The following is a 23,659-nucleotide window of genomic DNA, read 5'->3' as shown; positions in this document are numbered from 1 at the left end:
GTCATCCTCTCTGTCTCAGTCTCAGGCCTCACTGCTCCTCTGGGTGGGGTCCCACTCTCCGCTCTTCTCCATTGATGGTCCCAGGGCCCTCCGCTCCTAGACTGAAAGGTTAATCACTCCTGATCACTAACTTTTTATGGAAAGGAAAGAGACTATGGATAAGCAAAGCAAAACAAAGTAGGAGTCCTCTCACTTCCCAATCACAAAATTTATTACATAGCCACAGTTAAAACAGCCTGATACTGGTACAATGAAAGGTACATATATCAGTGGAACAGAATCAAGAATCCAGAAGTAAATCTACCGACCTACTATTAGTTGATCTTCAACAAAGGATCAAAACACATTAAATGGGGAAGAGATAGTTGCTTCAACAAAATGGTGCTGGCAAAATGGAAATCCATTTGTAGAAGAATGAAACAAGACCTATATCTCACACCGTATACAAAAAAGTGAACTCAATGTGGAATAAAGATCATTAATGAAAAAACAGAGACAACCTCAGGGGTGCTAACACATGGCATAAATAAACTATGAAATGTAACTGACAACAAATAGACAGCAGAAGACAAAATAGATGACTGGGACCACCTAAAAATTAGACACTTACGTGCATCAAAATATTTCACCAAAAGAGTGAATAAAAGTACCTACAGACTGTGAAAATTTTTAGAAATGATAGACCAGACAAGGGACTACTCTCTAAAATTTATTGAATACAAGAAGAAGAAAAATAATCCAATTTTAAAATGGGCAGAGGACATGAACAGACACTTCATGTGACCAACAAACATATGAAAAAATGCTCAAGATCATTAGCTGTTTGTTGCTGTTAAGAGCTGTCGAATCAGTTCTGACTCATAGCAACCCTGTATAGAATTTTCAAGGTGCAGCTGGTGGGTTTGAACCACAGACCTTGCTGTTAGCAGTCCAGTGCTTATCCAGGACTTAGCCATTAAAGAAATGCAAATCAAAACAAAAATGAGATATCATATACCCTAGTATCAATAACAAAGTTCCAAAAAACAGAAAACAACAAATGCTGGCTAGGTGTGGACAGACTGGGACCATCCTACACTACTGGTGGGACTGTAAAATGGTATATGACACTTCCTCAAAAAGTTGGAACTAGAAATACCATGTGACCCAGCAATCCCTCTACTTCTAAACTCAAGAAATGAATGCCATGACGTCAATAAATGTATGAACACTAATGTTCACTGCAGCACTCTTCACGGTAGCAAAAAGATCTAGACAAACTAAATGCTCATCAACAGAAAAATGGTTAAACAAAATTGAGTACATACACACCAAGGAATACTGTACAACACTGAAGAATAATGATGAATTTGAAAAACACCTCATCACATGGATGAACCTGTGAGACAATATGCTGAGTAAAATTAGTCAATTACAAAAGGACAAATATTGTATGAGACCATTGTAAAAAGTTAAGAAAAATTTTTCTTGATGAAAGAAACATTCTATGATGGTTACCAGGGATAGGAGGGAATAGAAATTTATTCACTGGGGAAGGCAATATACAACAAAAGGGAAGTTGGCACAGAAAAGATGAAGGTAGTGGAAGAAACAGACAGGAGTGCAAGAGTTGCAAAGAAAGACATTGCTTGCTGGGACATGGAAGGGACAATCATTGTAATGACACAAAATGTAGGATTTGTTGAATATGGGACTGATGAATCCGTTCTTTAAAGCTTCATTCAATTCACAGTAATAAGTTATTTTAAAACAATTCAGTGAAAGTATTCACAATAACCTGGAACAGGCTAGAACTGATAGTGACAAAAAGCTGCTCTTGTTCCAAAGGAAACTCTCTCTGAGGGGGAATTCAAGCACCCTGCCTGATAGATAATGAACACAGTGGTTTTGCATAATTACATCTTCAAATCACACCCATATGTGTTTCCCACTTAAGTAGACCCTGTCAAGGAGCTGTAGAGGGGGTTGGGGAAAGGCAAGAGGATGGAAAAAATGAAGAGAAAGGAAACCAAAGATAAGATAGAGAGCAGATCTGACAGGTGCAACCATAGGGTGGGTACATTCTAGAAGCAGTGTGAAAACAACTGCAAAGCTCCTACGTGAAAAATGTCCTAGAAAAATAAGCTACCATACACGTTGTTCAAGGAGCTCTGGTATGTGGTTATGAGTAAGTGTAGTGGTTACGAGTCGGGCTGCTAATGTCACATTCAGCAGTTTGAAACTATAAGTCGTTCTGCAGGGAAAAGATGAGGCTTTCTGCTCCGGTAAAGATTCACAGCCTTGGAAACCCTATACAGGGTCGCTATGATTCAGAACCAACTCCACGGCACACCACCACCACACCTCATTCACTGGGGAAATGAGGAGAGGTTTCTGATCCAAGTGTTGCCAGGCCTCAAAAAGGGCAAAGTTGAGCTATTTCTAACATCCCCAAATCAGTCTTTCCAGGAGAACCAGAGAAAAAGGGAAGAAATAGCCTATATAGGAAGTTACCTTCTACCCCAAATACTCAAAGCCAGGAGTGGAGATGCTCCAGTCACACCAGTGACTGATAGAAAGAGGGTAGGATGGAGGAGGTCAAGAGGGAGCTCAGGTGAGGAGAATGGTGAGCAGGCATCTGAGAGGGAAGGAGGCAGCCCGGCTGTGGGCAATGTCTGTGTCACAGGCTAGCATAAAGACAAAGGAGATCACCTGTGATTTCCTAGTGCAGTGTCTACAGAGGAGAAAAACACATCTACAGTCACTCAATTGCAATTCTGAATAATCCTGTAGCAGATTCTTTGGGCCATAAAATCAGGTCTCAATGGATGTGAAGCTAATTACAGTTATTATTAAGTCCCACACAGTGTAACTCCATTCAACTGTTTCACTACAAAAATATTAATGTGTCTGCTTATGAGTGCTGTCCCAGCTCCATGAGAGTGTTTTGTAACATATAAACCAGCTGGTTTCATTTTAAAATCTAAAAAGTCTTACATTCCCAAACATATCTGATCCCAAGAGTTTCAGATAAAAGGCTCACTTCTGGTAGCCCTTCCTTCTTTAAATTGGTTAGCTTTATGAGAAAAGGGACATGGGGAGAAGAGAGAGGGAGCATCTGGATTAGCTGTGAGCAGGAGTGCGTTTGGGTGTCTTCGTGTACAAGTTTGTGAAGAGAAGAGGTGGGCAACTTTTGGTAAAAGCAGCAGGCACCAATGAGTTAAAGTTTCATGAGCACAAGAGAGAGACGGAAACCAAGGGGAGGCTGGTGTGTTGGAGGGGCATCTTTGAAGAACAGAAGCTCTGATAGGGTTTGCTTTTTTAATACCCTCCCAGCATGCAGAAAGCAAGAGGGTGGAGGTTGTTGCTGTGAGAAAAAAAAAAAAAAAACACCACTATAGACGCTCTAGGACCACAACCACCATCAAAGGTCAACTTGCCACTTGCAGCAGGGCAACTTGGTGAAGAACCACAGCCCCTACTGAGGAAGTGACAAGACAGAGGCACCAGTACCCAGTGGGGATTGCCAATCCAGCGAGACCAGCAGTCAGTCAATAGGATAAAGAGCTCTCTGGACAGTTGCAATTATGACCTGGCCACCTCCCTGCTGGCTCTGGGTTCTGGGGACTCTAGTGGGGCTCTCAGCTACCCCAGGCCCCAAGGGCTGTCCAAAAGGGCACTATCGGGCTCCAGGAGACCTGTGCTGCCAGATGTGTGAGCCAGGTAAGAGAGTAGGCCTGAGCAGGAGCTTAAATAGAGTGAGGGGGAGAGAGCACATGGTTTAAAGTAAAGGGAAGCAGAGGGTGAGGCTGAGATGGAGTAAGAAGAGGAATCCTGCAGCAGATGGGAGACACCACCTTGAAGAGGTAGAGAAGGGGAAGGGACTTTCTGTGGCCTTGACGCTGGACCCTATCTCACAGGAACGTTCCTAGTGAAGGACTGTGATGAGCATGGAAAGGCTGCTCGGTGTGAGCCGTGTGTACCAGGGGTCTCCTTCTCCCCAGACCACCACAGCCGGCCCCACTGTGAGAGCTGTCGGCACTGTAACTTTGGTGAGATGGGCAAGGGGACCAAAGGGCTTGGGGTGTGCAGGTGGGGGTGTTGGACAGCTTTTGGTGAGCAAGGCTGGCGAGCTGGGTATGAAGAAACAAAAAAGGATGAGAAGTACAAGCTTTAGCCTACTTGCAAGCTCAAGGCGAGTGAGGCCCATGCTGGGGGGCTCTGGGAGGTGAGGTGTAGGGAGGTGGGGAGAAATCTAGCATTTTAGGGGAGGATAGAGCAAAATTTGAGGGATTGATCAGACTATATCATGGACAAGACAATAAAAGGGGAATGACCTCAGATTTCAGACAAGAACCCCTGAGTCCTTAAACGCCTGAGTTCCCAGAACGCATTTTGGTAAGCTGGCTGTTTGAAACTTGGAAAACATCTTTCTATGAAAATAACACTCTAAGTCAGTGGGGAGGAACTTTTTTTTTTTTTCCCCTCAAAAAAAGTCAATTTAGAAAAATGAAAATGTATGTGGCCTGTGTTTTTTCATATTTTCTTTATAATCATATCTTTCTTTTAAAAAAGTAAGAAATGCAGTTTCTGTAGCTAGGCTGATGAATTCTTTGATTATTTCTCCATTTTAGCTAGACTTTCAGAAACTACATGCTAGTATACACACTAGAGTAGAAATGTTCTTCAGCAAAACAGGATTGAGAGACTACTGAACTATAAAATAAAGTATGTGTGGTCTTGGTAGGCTTTTTATACTGCATTGTAGTGGGGGAGAGGGGATTTTCTATTTCAAATGAGTTAAACAGCACATCTTTAATACAAAACATGTATTTCTCAGTCCATTTAATTTACAAGTAAGATTGTTAATGGATGATTTTCTCTTCGTCGTAGCAGCAGAATTGAAATGATGGAAGTCCAGGCCTCCACCACTCATTTTTCAGACTCCACCAGAAGGCCGTTTTCCCAGGGCTAAGCCCTCCCGCTCCCTCCACAGTGTTCCTAACCAGCCCATTCCATGGTCCTTCAGATCCCCAAGCCAACAGATCCCCAAGGCACACAGGCAGGACCAGATTGCAGAAGGGTACTGTAGCAAGGAAAGAAATGGGGAGAAGGTTAAATGAGTTTGGACCTCAGTACTCCCATTTACAAGATGGAAAAGTGCCTGAAATTCAATCACAGGCTATGCATGGTGAATAGAAAGTCCAGACCTCTGAACACTCATGCCACTTCATCCATATTAACCACCCTGGCCTCTTCTTTAATTCGCCCCTTTCCCCTTTAAGAGACACCTTCATAATCACCCCCATCCCCAATACTTTCCACCTTTACCTACCTCTTCCTCTACCCCACCCCTACCTCCACTACTGTTTCCTCCTCCCATCACTGTTTCAGACTTTTCTCACTCATCCATCCCTTGTAGCTCCTTGTCCAAGCTGGTTTATAATTCCTGGTAAACCACTAAGAAAGTACTCTCTAATAGGAACTCAAGTTAAAATTCATGAAGGAGAGGACACAAGGGCATAAGAAGATGGAAACTGTCCTTTCTTCCCTGGAAAAAGGCATACTCTAAGAGAAACTGTTAAGCAGTCTTAGGCATCCTTTCTCCTGCCCTCTTCCACCTGTCAGGGCTCATAAAGTCCTACCAGGTGCCACTCAAACCTACTCCATCTCCAGATATTGCTGCTTGCCCAAAATCACCATCCTCTCAATATCCAAACACTTGTAAGCCCAACTCAGCCAAGTACAGCCATAACTGATTGACAGTCAGCCAGCATCTGACCCCTACACTTGAATAAAATGTGTTTTTTAATGGCAAAGAGTGTCAGTAATCCAATCACTCTCTAGGGAAGTTAAAAACCTATCAGGAGTCATAGCAACACTATTCCTAATGGGTGAAAGCTAGAAACTACCCAAATGCCTATTAACAGTAGGATGAATACATTGTGGTATAGTCATACAATAAAATACCATACAACAATGAGAATGCACTTGCACTCAACAATCTGCATGACTCTCACAGAACTAAGTAAAAGAAGCCAGACACAAATGGGTACATACTACATGATTCCATCTGTACTGTACATAACCAGGCAAAACTTATTTGTGGTGTCAGAGGTCAAGATAGTGGCTATTCTTGCATGGCTAGTGACTAGAGGGAACATCAGGGATCTTTCAGTGTTCTGGTCATCTTCTGTTTCTTAATCTGAGTACTAGCTATATGTGTGCCTGAGTTGTATGAACTCATCAAGCTTTACACTTACACAGTCATTTCTTAGTATCCATGGGAGGCTAGTTCCAGGACCCCCATGGATAGTAAAACCCACAGATGCTCAAGTCCCTTATATAAAATGGCATTGTATTTGCACAGAACCTAAGTATATTTAAATCATCTCTAGACTTCTTATGATACCTAATACAATGCAAATGCTATGTAAGTAGCACTTTAAGTTCCCTCTCTGCTTTTGAGGGATTGCTTTGGCCACTTAATTGCTTTTTTTCTTTTTCCTTAAATATTTTCAAACTGCGATTGGTTGAAGTTGGATGTGAATACAGAGGGCTGATATATATCATACTTCCCTATAAGCATACATACAAGGGGGCGTCAAGAAGTTCATGGAAAAATTCCATTCTTTTTAAATTTTATTTTCCATGAATTTTTCAAGACCTCTCATACATCTCTATCCTATACTCCAGTAAAAAGTTGTATCAGCAAGTAAGAGAGAAAATTATGTGTCTACTTTTCATGGTCTCCATTTCTGAACCTATGAATCTTCCATAATAATAGCAATAATGGCTCCCAGCACAAAGGCAAAGGACAGCAGCCTTTGTGGGGTGCGTAGGTTAAAGTGAGAGAGGGAAGCCTGTCCTAAAAGGTGGACCTGGATGGGGGTCTGGGCAGAGGAGGAGGCAGGTTTCTGAAGGCCTGAATGTCTGTGCATCTGTGATCCTCTTTTCTCCAGGTCTCCGCCTTCGCAACTGCACCATCACTGCCAATGCCAAGTGTACCTGCCCCAAAGACTGGCAGTGCCGTGACAAGGAGTGTACTGAGTGTGATCAGCTCCCAAACTCCCTGTTGACTACTCATCTGCCTCAGGCCCTGGGCCCTCACTCACCATTAATCAGCTTACCTTACACTGAAAGTAAGTTTCAGGCAACCCTATATCCAGCCCTCTCCACTACCACACACACTCCAGTCTCCCATACCTCACCTGCCTGGCATCCTGTCTCCCCGTTCCCATCTCATCCAGTGCTTCTCACACCCCTTGAGACTGTCTGCTGCTACTCAGACTGTCTGTTTTTCCAGAGATGGCTGAGGCCGGGCCCATGCAGACTCTGGCTCATTTCAGACAGCTGTCTGCCCCTGCACTCTTGAATCACTGGCCACGTGAGTGTCTTCCCAAACCCCACCCCAGAGAAACACAGAGAGTCCAGGAAGGAAGTGGGCCAGGAAGTTCCTAGGAGTGGGAATAAGAGGTCTAGCAATCAGGAGAAGACTTAGTCCAATGGTGAGGATAGGAGGTGGGACAGGAGAGCTAGACTGCAGGCAGAGAGTTGAGTACTAGGCTCTCCTCCAAACCCGTGTGTCCCCTGCCTCTCACAGCTCAGAAGTCCCTGTGTAGCTCAGACTGTATCCGCATCTTTGTGATCCTCTCTGGAATGCTACTTACTGTCATCCTGGGTGGAGTCCTGTTCCTCCACCAACAAAGAAAATATGGACCAAGTAAGAAACAAAACACAGGTCTGTAATTCTGTCCCTGAACCCTGTCACCCCTGCCTCTAACCTCATTGAAGCTCCATCTGTGCCAACCCTGCATCCCTCCTCGTCTTCTTCCTAGCTACAGTCCTTCCCCAATCTTGCCCTCCTTTGCCCAACTGTCTCCCTGCTTCCCCTCCCCACTGTGTCCAAGACTCCTCTGCCTCCCTTTCTGTAGACAAAGGAGAATGTCCAATGGAACCTGCAGAGCCTTATGCTTACAGCTGCCCCAGAGAGGAGGAGGGTGGTGTCATTCCTATCCAGGAGGATTACCGCAAACCGGAGCCGCTGCCTACCCCTGAGCTTGCCTGCTAAGGGTGGGGGTCATGCCCCAAAGCCCTAGCCTCCATTCTAGCCCATGTGACCATTCAGAGAGAACTGAACCTGGCACCTCAACTTCAATACCATCTTCTTGCCAGGACCCTTTCCTCTGTACGGACTTGAAAAAGTGGTTTTGTGAGACTGGCAATAAGTCTCATAAAAAGTGGTAACGAGCTGGGAGTGGGAAGCAAGAGTCCCCTCCCTGTCCACCCCTGCCATGTCCTGTGGTCCAGCCAGTTTCTTCTCCAGGCTGCGGGAGGGTTGGGGCTCTGGTTGTAAAAAACACAGTTCTAGCTACTAAAGCTCCTCATGCTGTATCACAGACCCAGAAAATCAACAAAATAAAGTGACAGACTACCACGTGTTATAGTTGTCCAGCTCTCTGCGGAAAATCCCAGTCCCAGAACCCAGGCCACACCTTTCCTTTCTGACGGGGATCTGAGGGAGGAGCTTTCTCCCGAGCAGATTTGTCCTGGATCCTGTCCAAAGGAGCTGGGTGTACATAAGGCACTGACAGAAAAGGAGACAAGTTACCCCAGGCCACTGTAGTCTGGTTGAAATCATCAGGAAGTGTGTAAATGTTGAGAAGAGAGAACTGTGAGTAGGACTCCGGAAGCTGCTACAAATGGCTTCACCCAGAGGCAAAGGCAGCCACAGAGAGATTGCCTCTAAGTGAAAGTGAAAGTAGGCTGAAAGGACAGAAAAGATTGTTGCTGGCCAGCACAGGGTATTTGTGTTTGGAGAGCCAACAGCTCTTCTCCAACGGGGACCTTACAAACATTGGGATCGTGGAGAAGCGAGTGGGTGAGAGGGGCCCAGAGCAGCCTCCATGGGCTCCTGGGAGGTATGGTGCCTGCTGATCAGCCTGGTGCTATCTGCAGCAGCAGAATCCGGTGAGTGTGTGTGTGTGTGTGTGTGGGGGGGGGGGGGGGGGGGGGAGAGCCTGGGCCAACAGAGCTCCTGGTAGCCACTCTCCCTTAGATTCCAGAGGACAAGGGGGTCAGGGACACTTTCCAATAGTTATCTAAGCCCAACAGGCAAAAGGCTCAGGGGCTGGCAAGGACAGACCCATCAGTGTGTGGTGAGAGAAACCAAATAAAGATTAGTTTCCTCTACACATATTGTGGGCAGTCACTGTCCTACAGGGGAGGGTACTCGCCTAGGAGAGGACACCTTCAAAAGAGGACCAGGTTCCCCAGGCTAGGAAGATCACATAGGAGATGCAGAAAGCTGACTCCATGGGCTGCTTGGGAAGATTTAAGATGGCTGCCAGGGCCCACAGCATTGGCAGTCTTCCTCTCCCCACGGCCACTGCCCCAATATTTGCCCATCTATTTGCTTTTGTTGAGAGTTCTTTTGACTTGAGGAGTCAATCTTTCATTCAAAAATTGGAAAGAAGAGTAAAAACCGAGCAAGGTAAATCCAGGTCATTAAATATTTCACACCAAGAACTATTTCTTGTAGCAGGTGCTTCCCAGAAAGTAGGATTGGACACAACTGGGGCAAAAGGGCACAGAGACAGCTGGGATTCTGGAAGGCAACTTTTACCCCTTATGCCACAGTTTGGGGGAATTAGGTGAGAAGCAAGTATAGTCTTAACTTTCTGAACAAGAGGGTGCTCAGTCAGCTGTCTTCCTACAGAGCCTCCTATGACAGAAAGGCAGTGGCGGCCAGTTGACATAGTCTTAGATTGCTTCTTGGTGAAGAATAGTGGGCACCATGGAACTTTTGCCAGCAATAAAAACATGGTCAAGGCCTTGCTTGTGTTGAGGAAGGTGCCCATGCTGGATGATGGCTCCTTGGAAGGCTTTACGGATTTCCAAGGGGGTGCCTTGACCCAAGACCATCCACCTGTTACCTTTGAGGCCTCAGGTAAGAGCCCTCTTTCTGGGTTTCTAGTCCTTTGGGGCTCCCTCTGTTGGGACAGTGCTATTCCTAAGCCAGTCCCCGAGGACACACACCCATGCTTGCTTCCCCAAAAATCCAACTCCACCTCTGGGCCACCTTGCTTCCCCAGTGGACCTGGTACAGATTCCCCAAGCCGAGGCCTTACTCCATGCTGACTGCAGTGAGAAGGAGGTGACCTGTGAGATCTCCCGCTACTTTCTCCAGACCAGACAAGAGGCCACTGTTGAGACCGCAGCTTGGTTCATCACTAATGTGCAGGTGTCTGGAGGGGGCCCTAGTGTCTCCATGGTGATGAAGACCCTCTGGGATGCTGAGAAGGAGGCTATCTGGCAAACCTCGATGCACCTGTCCCTGAGTCCCCAGGACACTGTGAGGACTGTAGGTAAGAAAGTGAAAAGCAGATAGCAGGAAAGAAGTTTTATTTTAAGTGGGCAGAGATGGGGCTGGGAGGAAGAAAACAAGTCACTTCCATCCACCACCTAGGTCATCTCAGGGTGTCCCCAGGCCTTAGTGGTCATCCTTCCTGAAGACTTGAGTCCAGAAGAAGAGAGTGTTGCTGAGGGCTGAACATAAGGCCGACCTATGTATCAACTCAAGTGGGGAAAATTGTACTTCACTGCACTGTTGTGACGAAAGAAGACACACGATGCTGTTTATGTGTGCTGTGTGTAATAGTCTTATTGAGTCAAATGTCAGTTTTCTCCCAGAGAAACGTTAGCCTGTTCTGGTGCTTCACGATCAGAACAGAGCACAGGGGTGAATTCAAATAACCACCTTTCACATGGAGATGAACTAGAATGTGTTCATGGTCTCTTGTTAGCAAAACCCAAGTCTTTGTGACCTGTCCAAGTCAGCACCCCAGAGGGCACAGGAAATTGAGGCCATGATGAAAGGATCCTCCAGAGTTCATCTAATCCAATATTTTGCCTCCAAGAAGATACACTCAAGCCCAGACAAGATTAGAGGGGCTCCCCTCCTATCTGTGGAAAATACCAGAACATGCTACCCTTTCTGTTGTTGTCTATCCTAAATCCAATCTGCTACATCAGAAAAGAGGGTTCCTCACCTCTGTCCAGTATCTACCGTAATCCTAGCACTATTAGAGGTACCCCCCTTTTTATTTTGAGCTATCTTAAACCTACAGGAAAGGTAAAATAATAATAACACAAGGAACACTTAGATTCACCAGTTAACATTTTTTTTCACTTCCTCTTTGTGGTTCCATCTGAAGGGAAATAAGCCCAAGTGGGCTCCTCGTCCAGGGGAGGAAGCAGGAGCATGTTTGTGTACACTACCTTCCATACTCCCCTCAAGCATGCCCACTGCTCAGCAAACAAGCACCCTCCAGGAGAAAGAAACCCCCACTCATCCCACTTTTTCTTACTACAGTGGAGTTCCAGGTGTCCACACAGACTCCATCCCTGACTTTCCTGCTGGGGGCCTCGGCCACCCTGCACTGTGGCTTCTCCACAGCACCAGGCTTGGACCTCATCAGCGTGGAGTGGCGGTTACAGTATAAGGGCAGTGGCTGGCTGGTGTACAGCTGGACCACAGGGCAGGGTCAGGCCAAGCGGGAAGGTGCTACCCTCGGGCCTGAGCAGCTCCTCATGGCTGGGGATGCCTCACTCACCCTACCCAGCCTCACTCCAAAAGACGAGGGAACCTACATCTGTCAGATCACCACCTCTCTCTACCGAGCTCAACAAATCATCCAGGTCAACGTCCAAGGTGAGGCCAAGACCTGGGGAACCTGGGGAAAGTGGGAAGGTTTCCAGAAACCTGGGAGCGTTTCCAGTTTCTGGAGTGGCAGACTGTTTTCCTACAAGCTAAATGCCTGCTCCATCCCAGAAGTATAGATGGCATCCGATGAAGGGTCCTACTGAATTCCAGGATAATCCCATCAATAAATTTCCCAGCCCAGGACCCTGCTGCCCTGCCCTGCCGGCCCCTATTACCACTGTCATTTTGGGCAGGATGGTAGGAGCAGTCCTGAGCCTGAAAGGTACTTTATCACTGACAGTCTACAATTTCTGGCTTGTCACAAGAAAAAGCAAGCCCACCTTTGGTTGTTAAAGCTTTACCATTGGTTTTAAATTATCTACAAAAGTCCTGGTGTGGCACTGTGGGATAAGCAGCGGACAGCAATGTCAGTTTGAACCACAAGGTCGGCGGTTCAAACTCACCAGCAACTCCTTGGAAACTCTATACAGGGTCACTTTGTGTCAGAACTGACTTGACGGCACTTAACAACAATTGCCTAATCATGGTGGAATCTTTACACCCCTAACTCCTTGTTACACCACTGAGGGGGAAACTTTAACCGCCACAATCTACTCTCACTCCCAGCAGAAAGAGAAAATTTCAGCACCTCTCTTGTTCCCAGATGGATCTCTCTGAAGTCTTACTCTTCATTCTTTCTTCCAGCTCCCCCCAAAGTACAACTGAACTTGGTAAACAAAGCTCAGGCACCCATCCTCATCTGCAACATTGCTGGCTATTACCCTCTGGACGTGGCTGTGACGTGGACCCGAGAGGAGCTGGGAGGGATCCCAGTCCAAGTCTCAGGGGCCTCCTACTCTAGCCTCAGGCAAAGCATAGCAGGCACCTACAGCATCTCCTCCTTCCTAAGAATAGAGCCTGGCTCTGCAGGTGCCACATACACCTGCCAAGTCACCCACATCTCCCTGGAAGAGCCCCTTGTGGTCAGCACCTGGGTTGCCCTACCAGGTACTAGATTGCCCTCCTTTCTCCACCTCCAGACTTGGGCTCCCAGCTCTCCTGCCCCAAACACCTCTCTGGTCTGCTTTCCACTGCTTTGTTCACAGTCCCAGCTGCACCTTCTCCTGCTTCTGCTGTGAGGTTTCTCTTTCCCAAGACGGTAGCCTCCGCAGCTCCCACCACACATCCCTTGAGACTTCATTAGATCCTCCTCTCCAATGTGTTGGGCATTGTGCTACAGGCTGGAGATCAAGACTAAACAAGGCCCGATCCTGCCCTTACGGAGTTTAGCCTAGTTGAGAAGCGAGATTTGGAGCCAGGAAGACAATCTAGAAGAGACAAGTGAGTTAAGCCAGCTTGCTCAGGAAGACAGGAACACTAAAGACAAAAGGAACAGCATGTGTGATAGCTAACCTATCCAGCAGCCTCAGACTTTGGGGAACTGTAAGAAACTCAGCCCACCTAGAGTCAAGGTATATGTAAAAAGAGGAGGTGGAAGGCACTGAAGTTGTTGCAGTCCTTATATTTACTGAGCACTTACACTAGACTAAGTATACGTATCATCTCAAATTATTACCATAATTCCACTTTACTTATCCAAGGTCACCTACCCTAATCATTGATCAAATAGAAAATGTGAAAAACAGTCTGCCTCCCCTCAAGGTGTAAAACTGGACCACAGGGGCTTTTACAGTTGAACTTAATCCTGAAAGCCATAGAATGTCACTGGCAGGCTTTAAGTGGGATAGCAAAGAATTTGTACTCAGAAATGCAAACACAAGCAGCACTGGACCTGATTTGGTTGCTCCCTAGACTGTGAGCTTCCTGAGAAGAGGGGTTTTGTCTCTGCTCACATTCTTCCCCAGCTAGCTACAAAATCCCAGTGTAACTGTTCACAGCTCAGCTAATCCAAATCTCTCTTGCAAATTGATATTTTTTAAAAAGTATTCTGAGGGGGAAGAGGTAGAGAAATGTATGACGTAGCACACACAAACATCCAACCACTTTCAATAAATGCTCCAATGTGCCCTGGGTGAGTTCCTCCACTGGCGAATCGCAAATGCACACTCTTACCCTGCTCCTCCTCCCTGGGGTGGACACTGGAGGTGAGGGCTCAGCCAACAATGCTACCCCGTGTTGCTCTACCCTACAGAGAGGAGAATGTCCTTTGGAGTCTTCTTTGCCACCAGCCTCTTCCTTCTTGCACTGTTGTTCTTGCACTGTTTTCAGAGGCAGAAAGGTAAGAGCACGGTTGCCCTCAGCTCTGGCCTCTAGTCCACCTTCCCCATAGATCAGCCCATTCTAACCACCTCCCCATTCTGACCAAAGATGAAGCCCAAGCACCCCAACTCTGAACTGGCCCAGTCACTACAACCCCCTGCTTTTGAGGTTATTCCAACTGAAACTAATCTCATTTCTTCTTGTCTCCTTCTAGCCACCCTTACCAAGGTCAAGAGCCTGAGACACTCTGAGTAGCTACTCTCCAACCTCAGAGCAATCACATTCTCCCAGAGGGACTCCAAAGAGAGCCGAAACTCCAGAGTTCAAACAAGCCCCGAGAAAGGCCTGAAGAAACCATCAGGTTGTGGGCACACTGACTCTGGTTCTGGCTCTGCTATCTCTACCTCCCTTCATCATGGATCCTGGGCAGTTCCACCTAGGGAAAAAGTATAAAGAGGTGAGAGGGCAATAGAAAGGCAGAGCATCTAGATGGAGGTTAAAACAAAAGAGCCAGATTTGAGATGAGGTGGTGGGAAAAGCAAATAGAAATTAAGAAAGTGAGGGGCCATAGGGCACAGACGTGGGGTTTGGGCCACCACTCACAAATACTGGACTGTCAAAATAAAAGCCCTGTGTACCTTCTGAGGCAAAGCTTCTCTACTTCCTCATTTGTCCCCAAGCCTAGCTGTTCCAACTTGCAAAGTACTCAAGATGTAAAACAAAGGCCCTCAGAAGCAACCCTAGGACTCCATCTTGGTTTTTCTGCTTAACTTTAAGCTCCTTTAGATAGAGGCCAGTTATTTTAGCGTAGTGGTTACGAATTGGGCTGCTAATCTCACGGTCAGCAGTTCGAAACTACCAGCTGTTCCACGGGAGAAAGATGAGGCTTTCTATTCCCGTAAAGATTTACAGCCTCAGAAACCCTGTACAGGGTCGCTATGAGTTGGAACCGACTCCGCGGCACATAACAACAACAACAACAACAAGTCCTTGCCCCCTTAGCTACAGGAGAGATAGTTCTCCTTTAATTCACTTCCAATAAATAAATAATTCACTTCTAAAATGTACGTGGCTGAAACAGTGGGACTCCTCCGTGTAAGAAAACTGCATGTGAAGGTGATGAGGAACAGAGGGTGTTGAGTGGAGGCCTCATCTGGGCAGGTCCCCTGGGACAGACTGGGCAGGCCGAGGACCTAGGAAAAAGGTAAATGAGCGATGCCTGAGAAAGATGCCTGCCTCTGTCTGCCAGTGTGAGAAGCCCGCTCCACTTCCTGTCATCACTTCCTTTCACTAGCACCTGCAGAAGTTGGGCTGCTACAGGTACAAATGCTGAAAACAGAGCCCACTTCCTCTGCTGACACACAGAAGTCTTGTAGACCATACAGCACACATATGCCAGCCCTTCCGGTCCAAGGCAACATCAGACTACTAGAAAGAACTGGTGCTCCCCCCTCCCACCTCCCTAGTTCCTCCAACCCAAACAACAACCAAGTCGATTTAGTTGTAGGAATTTGTATTTTTTGCCTTTGTTCAGAATACATGAAATCGGTAAATATGCCACATGCCTTTGGTGGAAGTACAAGTGTTATTACTCTATACAAGTATAAGACCAGGGTTAGGAAAAAAAGACAATGAGGTGATGACAGACACACAGTGGAAACCCCACCTCGATTCAGAGCAAACTGAAGAAGAAGGGGATGTGAGAAGCTCAGCTCCACTTGACTGCAAAGTCCCAGGGTTTAGTTGCATATTTTTTCATGCACATGTGTGGAGGGAAAGAGGAAGGAAAACAAAGACACAAAAGAGGGTACAGAGTAGGATGAGAAAGAAAGTGGAAGGGCTAACACCCCCCAAAGAACAAAGCCAACTACTTCTGGTGAGCCTCAGAGGGACAGAAACCCTGGAAGTTATTCCTATGACAGGGCTGGGTGGGTCAAGAGGGCAGATTTGCTCCAGGCTTGGGATACATCGAGGACAGTGATGGTTCTTCTCCAGCGGTGACCCCCTGTATTAGGCAAGGAGGAGCCCTGGGGAGAGTGGAGACTTCGAGGGGGGCCGTTGGGAGGGCACACTGACTGCTTTCTTCCAGCTCTTCGGTCCTGCCCAGGGCAGGATGAAGGGAGTGGGAGACAGGGGCAAAGGGGAAGGATAGATGGGTTTGCACAATGAAATGCTGCTGCATGGAGAGCAAGCATCCAGCCCCAGCCCAGCCCGGCTATGGCCTCTTCCTGCCTATGGGTTGGAGGATGGAAGGAAGAAATGTCTTCAGGTATGTTCTAGCCTGCCTTCCTCCCCTCACCCTTCCAGTTGATCACATGCAACATCCTATGCTGAAGGTAGCTGGAGGCCACAAGACAGGCCGAGCAACTCCCACTCTCAGGTCTCACTGTCTGTATCCATAAACTAGGCAGAGACAAGAAAAAGGAAGGAGGCGAAGTTGAATCCAGATGGGTAAGGAAGGGCAGTTTAGATGGGGAATGGACAGTAGGAAGAACAGAGGTACCTCTAGCCTAGAGGGCCCCATGACAACACAGCAAAACACAGGCACACCTGTCTACAGACTGTCACGCCTCCCATCCAAAGGCTGAGTTGATGGGTACACACCCAAATGTCTCCAAATACTCAGAACTGGCCAGGCCCTGGGAAGGACTTTTTGCCTTGTCTCTGTTTTTGGCAAATACACAGGGGTGATGTCAAAGGATTCCCGAAACCCTCGTGTCTAACACCTTCACATGTCCTTATCAACAGGAAGGGAGGAACAAGACTCTCCTTAGTAAGAGGGCAAGAAGTAGCTGCCTCCAAGCTATTTTCCCCCTCTCCGAGTTAATTTTTAAATCAGGGCCTGGACTTAGTTTCTCTATAACTAACAGGCATTCTCTCCTTATGGCAATCATTAAAATGAACTGAAAGTTCAAAAACTTTGGCTATGTGAAATTATTTGGTGCCCTTCATGAACAGCACAGAGTACTGCAAAGGATATGAAGAGACAGCCCCTCCCAGTTAGGAGCTGACGGAGCTGCTTCTAGGATGGGAATGAGAGTTCCCATGTTATTTCAATGTGTTTGTTCTCCAGACCTACAGAGAACAAAGCAAAAGGTTGTAAGATCCCTGAAGATATAGAAAATCTTGGACTGACTAGCAGATTAGAAAAAAACTTCCCCCCCGCCCCCCCGCAAAAAAAACAAACAAAAAAACCCACAACTGTTTTCACTTGCTAAAAGGGTATTATACTAGGACCAAGTTGGATGTTGGGACCACCCACAGGATCCTCTTCCAGGGCTGGACGGGCAGAGGAGGAACATTCCAGGTAGAATAGCAAAAGCAGCACTGTGTGAGCTACCATTTTGTTAACTGTGCCCGGCCTCTTGTCAGCTGTCTGGCCTTTCCTAAAGATACTGTAAGCATCAGTACCTTTCTCCTTTCCCAATCTTGGCAGCCTCTTGAGCACTCCACCTCAGCTACTCCCCTTTCCCCTGGCCTCCAACTCTTTTTGGCTTTGGGAGAACTTGAGAGTACATAAGAAGAGGGGATAGAGAGAAGGCACCAGCTGTTGATCTCCAGGTAGGGACTTCAAGACTGTGCCACGAGCAGCATTTCTAGTGCTGAGGGACATAGTGCAAATGGAAGCAACAAAAAAAAGGAGGAATGAGTGGCAGAGAAGCCTGGACTGGGATGTCAGAAGGCAGCTGGGGAAGTTTGGTGAGAGAGCAAACAGAGGGAGAAGGGCGTGAGTTTGGATGGCAATGGAGAAGGGGGAGGGATGGTACATTCTCAAGTAAAAAAGTAGACTGGACACAGGTATCAGGAAGTCCCGGATGGAAAAGAAAAAGAGACAGGAGAAAACAAGATGGCAAATTACATCAAGTTATAGATATTTTGGTCTTTCAGTTGTAGGTATCCCACTCCCAGGGATCCCTCTGACCCAAGCCACTGATAGATAGCATAGCCTCACTTCCTTAGAACAGGAGGGGCCATTTCCCCCCAGCACTATCTTGCAGAAGGAAGGCTCATCCACCGAGGAAGTCCTTTGACTTGGCCAGAGGACCCGCCCCTTGCTCCCTCCCAAACCAGGTGATGGTCCCATAGCAACAGTGTCCATACCTCAGTCAGAGCAGCCCCACTCCCCAGGCAGGCAGGCAGGCAGGCAGGCAGAAGATTCCGGGACCTTCCCACCTCGTCACCCCATCAGCAACCTCAGTGATACTTACTTACAATAACTACCACGATGATGGCACAGATGGCTCCCAGCATGATCATCATCTGAAGAAAAGGAAACAAAAATATGAACCCTTGGATGTGGGAAAAAGGAAAGGACGCAGGGCAAGAGAGGTGGGGACAGAACTCCCTCCATCCTCGGGAAGGGGAAGAAAACACAAATCACTTAGGAGATGGGCAAGCCTCCTCTCAGAGAGGTCCCAACCTCCTGCTTCTCATCAGAACCATCAGAATACTCGCTGGACCACAGAGGTAGCTCCTCAGAAACACCAGAACACCTGCAGTTTGCTCCTTTTTATAGGATTCCTCTTGCCTTAAGGTTTTAAAAGGAATTCCAATGAATCTACAGACTTTGGATCTTTAGCTTATTGGTTTACTTTTCCCTGTGAAGTGTTCAACTTATCCCCAAAAGTCACAGGTATTAAAAAAAAAAAAAAAAAAAAAGTTGCATTAATATCAGTTATACCTGAGGAAGGACCAGGTGAGAATTTTTTTACAGGAGAAGCACTTAGGGAAAGCTATTTCACTAGACCTTTCCAAATTCCTTAGGGTAGCTTTTGGTTTATTTTTCTCTGTCAGTAGTTCTGAATACTCTAGCCTCCCCTGGTGGCCAACGCTGGGTAATGCATCACATGAAGGAGGCTGTCAGGCTTTCCTCCAAGAGGAAGAGATCCTGCTTGTTGTTGTTGTTAAGTACCGTGGAGTCAGTTCCGACTCATAGTGACCCTGAACAGGGTTTCCGAGGCTGCAAATCTTTATGGGAGCAGACAGCCTCATCTTTCTCCCGCGGAACCGCTGATAGTTTCAAACTGCCAACCTTGATGTTAGCAGCCTGATTCATAACGCTATCAGAGCTCCTTTTGTGTCCTTGAGAGGGAAGAAATGTAGAACCAGAGGGATTTTCTTGCCTTTTACAAGGTGAAGCCCAGGAAAATTAGGGGGAGGAGGCAAGGAAAACTAACTAACCTTGCAATTTTTCCACCAATACTTCCTCTTTAGCTTGGCAGCACTGCTCTCAAATTGTGATGCTCCCGCCTGCAAGGCATCGGCTCGGTCATCTAGTTCCGACAGCTTTTGGTCCCTCTCCAGGACCTTGTCCACATTCACACGCATGATGTCCACCACCTGAGGGGGTCACAGAATAAAGATGTTAAGCTCCCCAACGAGGGACATCACAGACAATGGAATCAAGTCTGGCCCTGCTTAACTCTTAAGGGTTGTTCTGGACCTCGTCCCTTCAGAGCCTTTGGCTAACCCTTTATAAGAGAGAAAAATAGATAAGGTTTTCCCTTCTGTTTCAAAATGTCTCTGATTCTGAAAACAGCTATCCACCTACCTCCTCCACTTGTGCCTGGGTTTGCTGTAGTCGTCTGTTACTGGTCATATTAGGAGGAGGCCCAGGGGGACCCCCACCCGGGGCAGCCCCCTCTTCCCCCTGGGCAGGTGGCTGAGCTGGAGCAGACCTGTGGGCAGAGAATAAAAGTGATCCAGTCAAGTCAGCAGCCCTCTCATTGGGGGCATTTCTCACCCCAAACCACCAAAACAAGTATGATTAGGTTCTACGCACATTTAATGGCACCCTGATGTCACAGTGGTTAAAGCACTCGACTGCTAACTGAAAGGCTGGCTGTTTGAACCCACTAGCTGCTCTGCAGAGCGATGTGGCTGTCTGCTTCTGTAAACATTCACAGGTCTGGAAACCCAAGGGGCAGTTCTACCCTGTCCTGTAGGACAACCATGAGTTGGAATGGACTGCACTGGATTTGGTTTGGTTTTATATGCAAATAGGAGTACTATTCCTTGGCAACCCTAAGCAGGGAGATTCAGCCTAGTGACAAGAAGTAAAAGATGGAAAACCCTGTAACATTCAGATGGGGCTCAGGAACACTAAGAGTGGCATCATAAAATTTTGTTTGGAGCTACCACTAATGTTGTTGTTGTGATTGTGATGTGCCATGGAATCGGTTCTGACTCACAGCAACCCTGTACAGGGTTTCCAAGGCTACAAATTTTTATGGGAGCAGAAAGCCTCATCTTTCTCCCATGGAACAGTTGGTAGTTTTGAATTGCTGACCTTGCAATTCACAGTCCGATTCATAACCACTACGCTACCAGAGCTCCTTACCACTAATGTTAAACTCTACTCAAATATTCCCTCTGGTACAGAGGTTCTAGGGACAAATGTGTCAGCCTTGGCCTAAATTACATTTCTCCAGCTGTCGAAGCCTTCCACATGATTTCAAACTAGAACCCCCCTGTCTGGTTAGGGGAAACTCAGAGAAAAAGACTAACTATTCAGGATACGCCTAGGGAGTGAATTGCTCCTTTTTAGCAAAGTCTGAGCATAAAAGGAAAGAGCATGCTGACTGACTCTGTTGAAGGGGGTGCAGTTATTGGTCACGCTTCACAGGATGATTAGTAGTATATCAGGGCTGTTGAATAAGGACAACTTGGATAATCACCAGAAGCAATGTCTATGTAGGTGGGGTGAGTCAGGGCTGTTTGCTTTGTTTTTGGCAGAGAAAGTAGAGGTTTCACTTGGACAAAACCAGCCACCCAAGGCAATTGCATTAGTTATGGACACTGTTCCAAGAGCACAGACAGGAAGCAAAAATGCTGGAAATGGCCCTCAATGTACCTGCATCATAGACATCGTATCCTTTTCTTTTTCTAAATTGGCATGAGATCACAGGAGACTCCTCTAGTTCCTCATCTCCCAAAGAGAAATCTTTGTTTATACTCCTACACTATGCAGGCTAGTCTATTTTTCAGAACCACCTAAAGTAAGGGATCCCATACCAGATAATGATAATCTGATATGGGTTCTTCAAGATGAAGTTCTCTCCAAAAGAATTCTCAGAAGTCTAACCTAAAGCGTGAGATTTTTCTCTGCAAAGTAAGAACCCACAGGCAGGTGAGAGATGATGGAGAATAGAAATTAGACAACAAGAGCTCCTCATCAAACAGAAGCAGAACCGCAGGAAACTTGCCTCACTGGAGCAACCCAAGAGTAAATGCACTAGGTGCTAAACCATCAAGAAAGTCATCCAAAAGGAAAGTCCTTGTTGGATAAGCACTGGACTGCTAACCACAAGGTAACTGCAAAGTTGGCAGTTCAAGCCCACCAGCCACTCCTTGGAAACTCTCTGAACCGACTCCGCAGCACAAACAACGATCACAATAGAATTAATACCCAGAAGTTCCTCCCCCTGAGTGAATTTCTTTCTGTCCAAAATGATAGAAAATAATTCTTCAGAGAAGCTATACCAGCAAGTTACACCTGGCTCAGTCCCACTAAGGAATCACTTTTACATTCCCCTCTAAAGCACAAGGGAGGCAGAGGAAAGAAAGATACAAAGCCACTTAAGCCACAAGACTGGAGCGCTGCTACAAAGCTAAGCAATCTAGTTCTCAACTAAAGGTGGAAATTTTAATGAGTATGTACCAGCCCGTGTTGGGTCTTGGAAAAAGTCCAGGATGGTGACACCAATGACAAAATTAAGGTCAGGTACCTCGTGATGCCCTGCTAGCCACCATGCGTTCTCCATCTCCTTCCATTCATCCCACATGGATGCTACCGGGAACCAGATGGCTGAAAGAGATCCCTCCACCTCCCTTCCCCACAATGAAAACAACTGTTATCCTAGGGCTTGACCAAAATGCTTGGGTTATCATATACAGCTAAAACCACAAGTATTAAATCTGAAATGGGGGGGGGGCATGAAACAGCCATAAAGCATTCCATTTGGGGAGCCCATTTCACTTACTACTTGTTGGGACTTGAAAGCACTCAGCTGTAAAACAGACAAGGACAGCTATAAGCTTTATGTAACACAAGTAACTCCTCTTTTTTGTTACTAAGAGAAACAGCACAAATAGATCAAAGACCAGGATCAGGGTTTCTGGTAGTAATCGGAAAGAAAAATCTCTAATATACATATTGTGGCCCTGACAGGGAAGTCATTCATTTATCTAGCCATAGTTCTCCCTCAGGATCTTGGGAGAAGGGGTAATGTTGAAGATGGCAGAAACAAAACTGAGTAAATTGGGAGAAGGGGATGATATTCAGTTCTCCCTGTTTCTCTTCCAAATACTCACCTACGACTCATAACAGGAAAACACCTTCTAAACGGTGGCCTTGGGATGAGTGGCTGTGTGGAATCACATGCTACTATCCCTTGAGTCTTGCTGAGCTGCCCACCTGGCGCCACAAAACTGGCAAATAAGTTTCTGGAGCTTTGCTCACTGCCCTTGGGTGGGCACACATCACACTTCGAGCGTGAGGGGCGTGAACAAATCCAGAGGTTGCTGAGCAAGTCAAGTTACTACCCTGAATTGTAACTTAAGGGTGAACCCATGACTGTCTTTCAAGAGGCCTAAGTACAGACTCAGTCAGACATAAGAGCGAGGCTCGAGCCCCCTACCCTGAAGTCTCCAAATCTCCCTTCGCCTTTTCCAGGACTCCACTATCCAGAAACCTGGAATGAAGCGCCCCACAGGCGAGAGGAGAGGGTGCAATGAATGTGGGACCCCCATGTCCCTACCCTGTCCGTGGGGTGCTAGCGATGACTGCTGCGACAATGGGATACTGCCCCACTCCCTAGGGATAACCCGATCTGGGGGCGGCGCGCAATAGTGGTTCCCCGCGTCGCTGCAGCTGCTGCAATGCGCCATTTTTCGTCCCGCAGAGTCCGGCGCTGAGGGTTAGCAAAGAGGTACCGAATGCCCAACATCAGAGTCAACTCACATTTTTCTGACACAGGGGTTAGGGGGTTCGTCTCCTCCAGAGGCTGCGGCGAGACACCCGGCGAAGGGGGATAGCTGTGGCTGAGTCAACAGAAGTTCCGAGTTCTGCCTCTCGCTGACCAGACCACCCGGAGCTCTGGCTGCGGTAGAACTTACTGCAGCTACCGCGCTAGTCCAGGACTTTATTAGTGCTGGCCACGCCTCCCTGGTAACGTTGACAGTCCGCGGCCCAATCCACGCCCAGGATGGGCGCGCGGACGCTAGGAGAAGTGGGGCTAAGGCCTAACCGGCCCGCCCCTGAAAGCTTGCCAATCACAGCCCTGCTCTCACCGAGACTGGAGAGGAGCGGTTGCAGTTAGGAGATTTCGCTGACCAATACAACTAGTGTTAATTTACCAGTCAACTAAACAGCACGCGGTGAAAATACTGGCCAGTCCCCTGGAAAGGCGTCTCTATAGCTTGGGTTAGGCCTTTTTGGTGCCTGCTAAGAATCGTTGACGATCTCTAGTGCTGTAGTGGGTTAATCATTGGGCTGCTAACTTAACAGTCAGCGGCTCAAACCCACCCACCGCTGTAGGGGAGAAAGATGAGTCTCTTTGCTTCCTGAAAACTTTAATCTCGGAAACCCTATAGCGCAGTTCTACTCTGCCCTTTAAGAACATTAGGAGTCAGAATCAACTTGATGGCAGTGGGTTTAGTTTTTTGGATTTTGGGTATGGCTCTGTAAGATAAGTAAGCATTGGGACTTATCAGTTGGATCATACCCACCAGTTGCTCGTCGGAAATCCTATACAG

The 23,659-nt window shown here is 47.0% G+C and overlaps 3 protein-coding genes across 3 annotated transcripts; 2 read left to right on the top strand and 1 right to left on the bottom strand.

Annotated features, from left to right (window-relative positions):
- Positions 1–3,566: 3,566 nt before the first annotated feature.
- CD27 (CD27 molecule) lies at positions 3,567–8,050 on the top strand. The gene is made up of 6 exons (XM_006862760.1): positions 3,567–3,702; positions 3,900–4,031; positions 6,942–7,121; positions 7,286–7,366; positions 7,583–7,702; positions 7,914–8,050. The coding sequence occupies exons 1-6, from the start codon at positions 3,567–3,569 to the stop codon at positions 8,048–8,050; spliced, it is 786 nt and encodes a 261-aa protein (XP_006862822.1).
- Positions 8,051–8,885: 835 nt separating this feature from the next.
- On the top strand, positions 8,886–16,305 carry TAPBPL (TAP binding protein-like). The gene is made up of 8 exons (XM_006862759.1): positions 8,886–8,949; positions 9,698–9,928; positions 10,074–10,346; positions 11,354–11,692; positions 12,389–12,691; positions 13,836–13,922; positions 15,198–15,275; positions 16,211–16,305. Exons 1-8 carry the CDS (start codon positions 8,886–8,888, stop codon positions 16,303–16,305), a joined length of 1,470 nt encoding a protein of 489 aa, XP_006862821.1.
- Positions 16,306–17,572: 1,267 nt separating this feature from the next.
- On the bottom strand, positions 17,573–23,015 carry VAMP1 (vesicle-associated membrane protein 1 (synaptobrevin 1)). Its single transcript, XM_006862664.1, has 5 exons — positions 22,866–23,015; positions 19,455–19,581; positions 19,085–19,243; positions 18,112–18,163; positions 17,573–17,691 (listed from the first exon to the last, which is right to left on the bottom strand). Coding segments are annotated over exons 1-5 (357 nt in total). The 5' UTR covers positions 22,868–23,015; the 3' UTR covers positions 17,573–17,674.
- Positions 23,016–23,659: the final 644 nt, after the last annotated feature.

Source organism: Chrysochloris asiatica, unplaced genomic scaffold (assembly GCF_000296735.1).
Source record: "Chrysochloris asiatica unplaced genomic scaffold, ChrAsi1.0 scaffold00050, whole genome shotgun sequence".
NCBI lineage: Eukaryota > Metazoa > Chordata > Mammalia > Afrosoricida > Chrysochloridae > Chrysochloris > Chrysochloris asiatica.
This window is presented reverse-complemented; position numbering and strand designations above follow the sequence as displayed.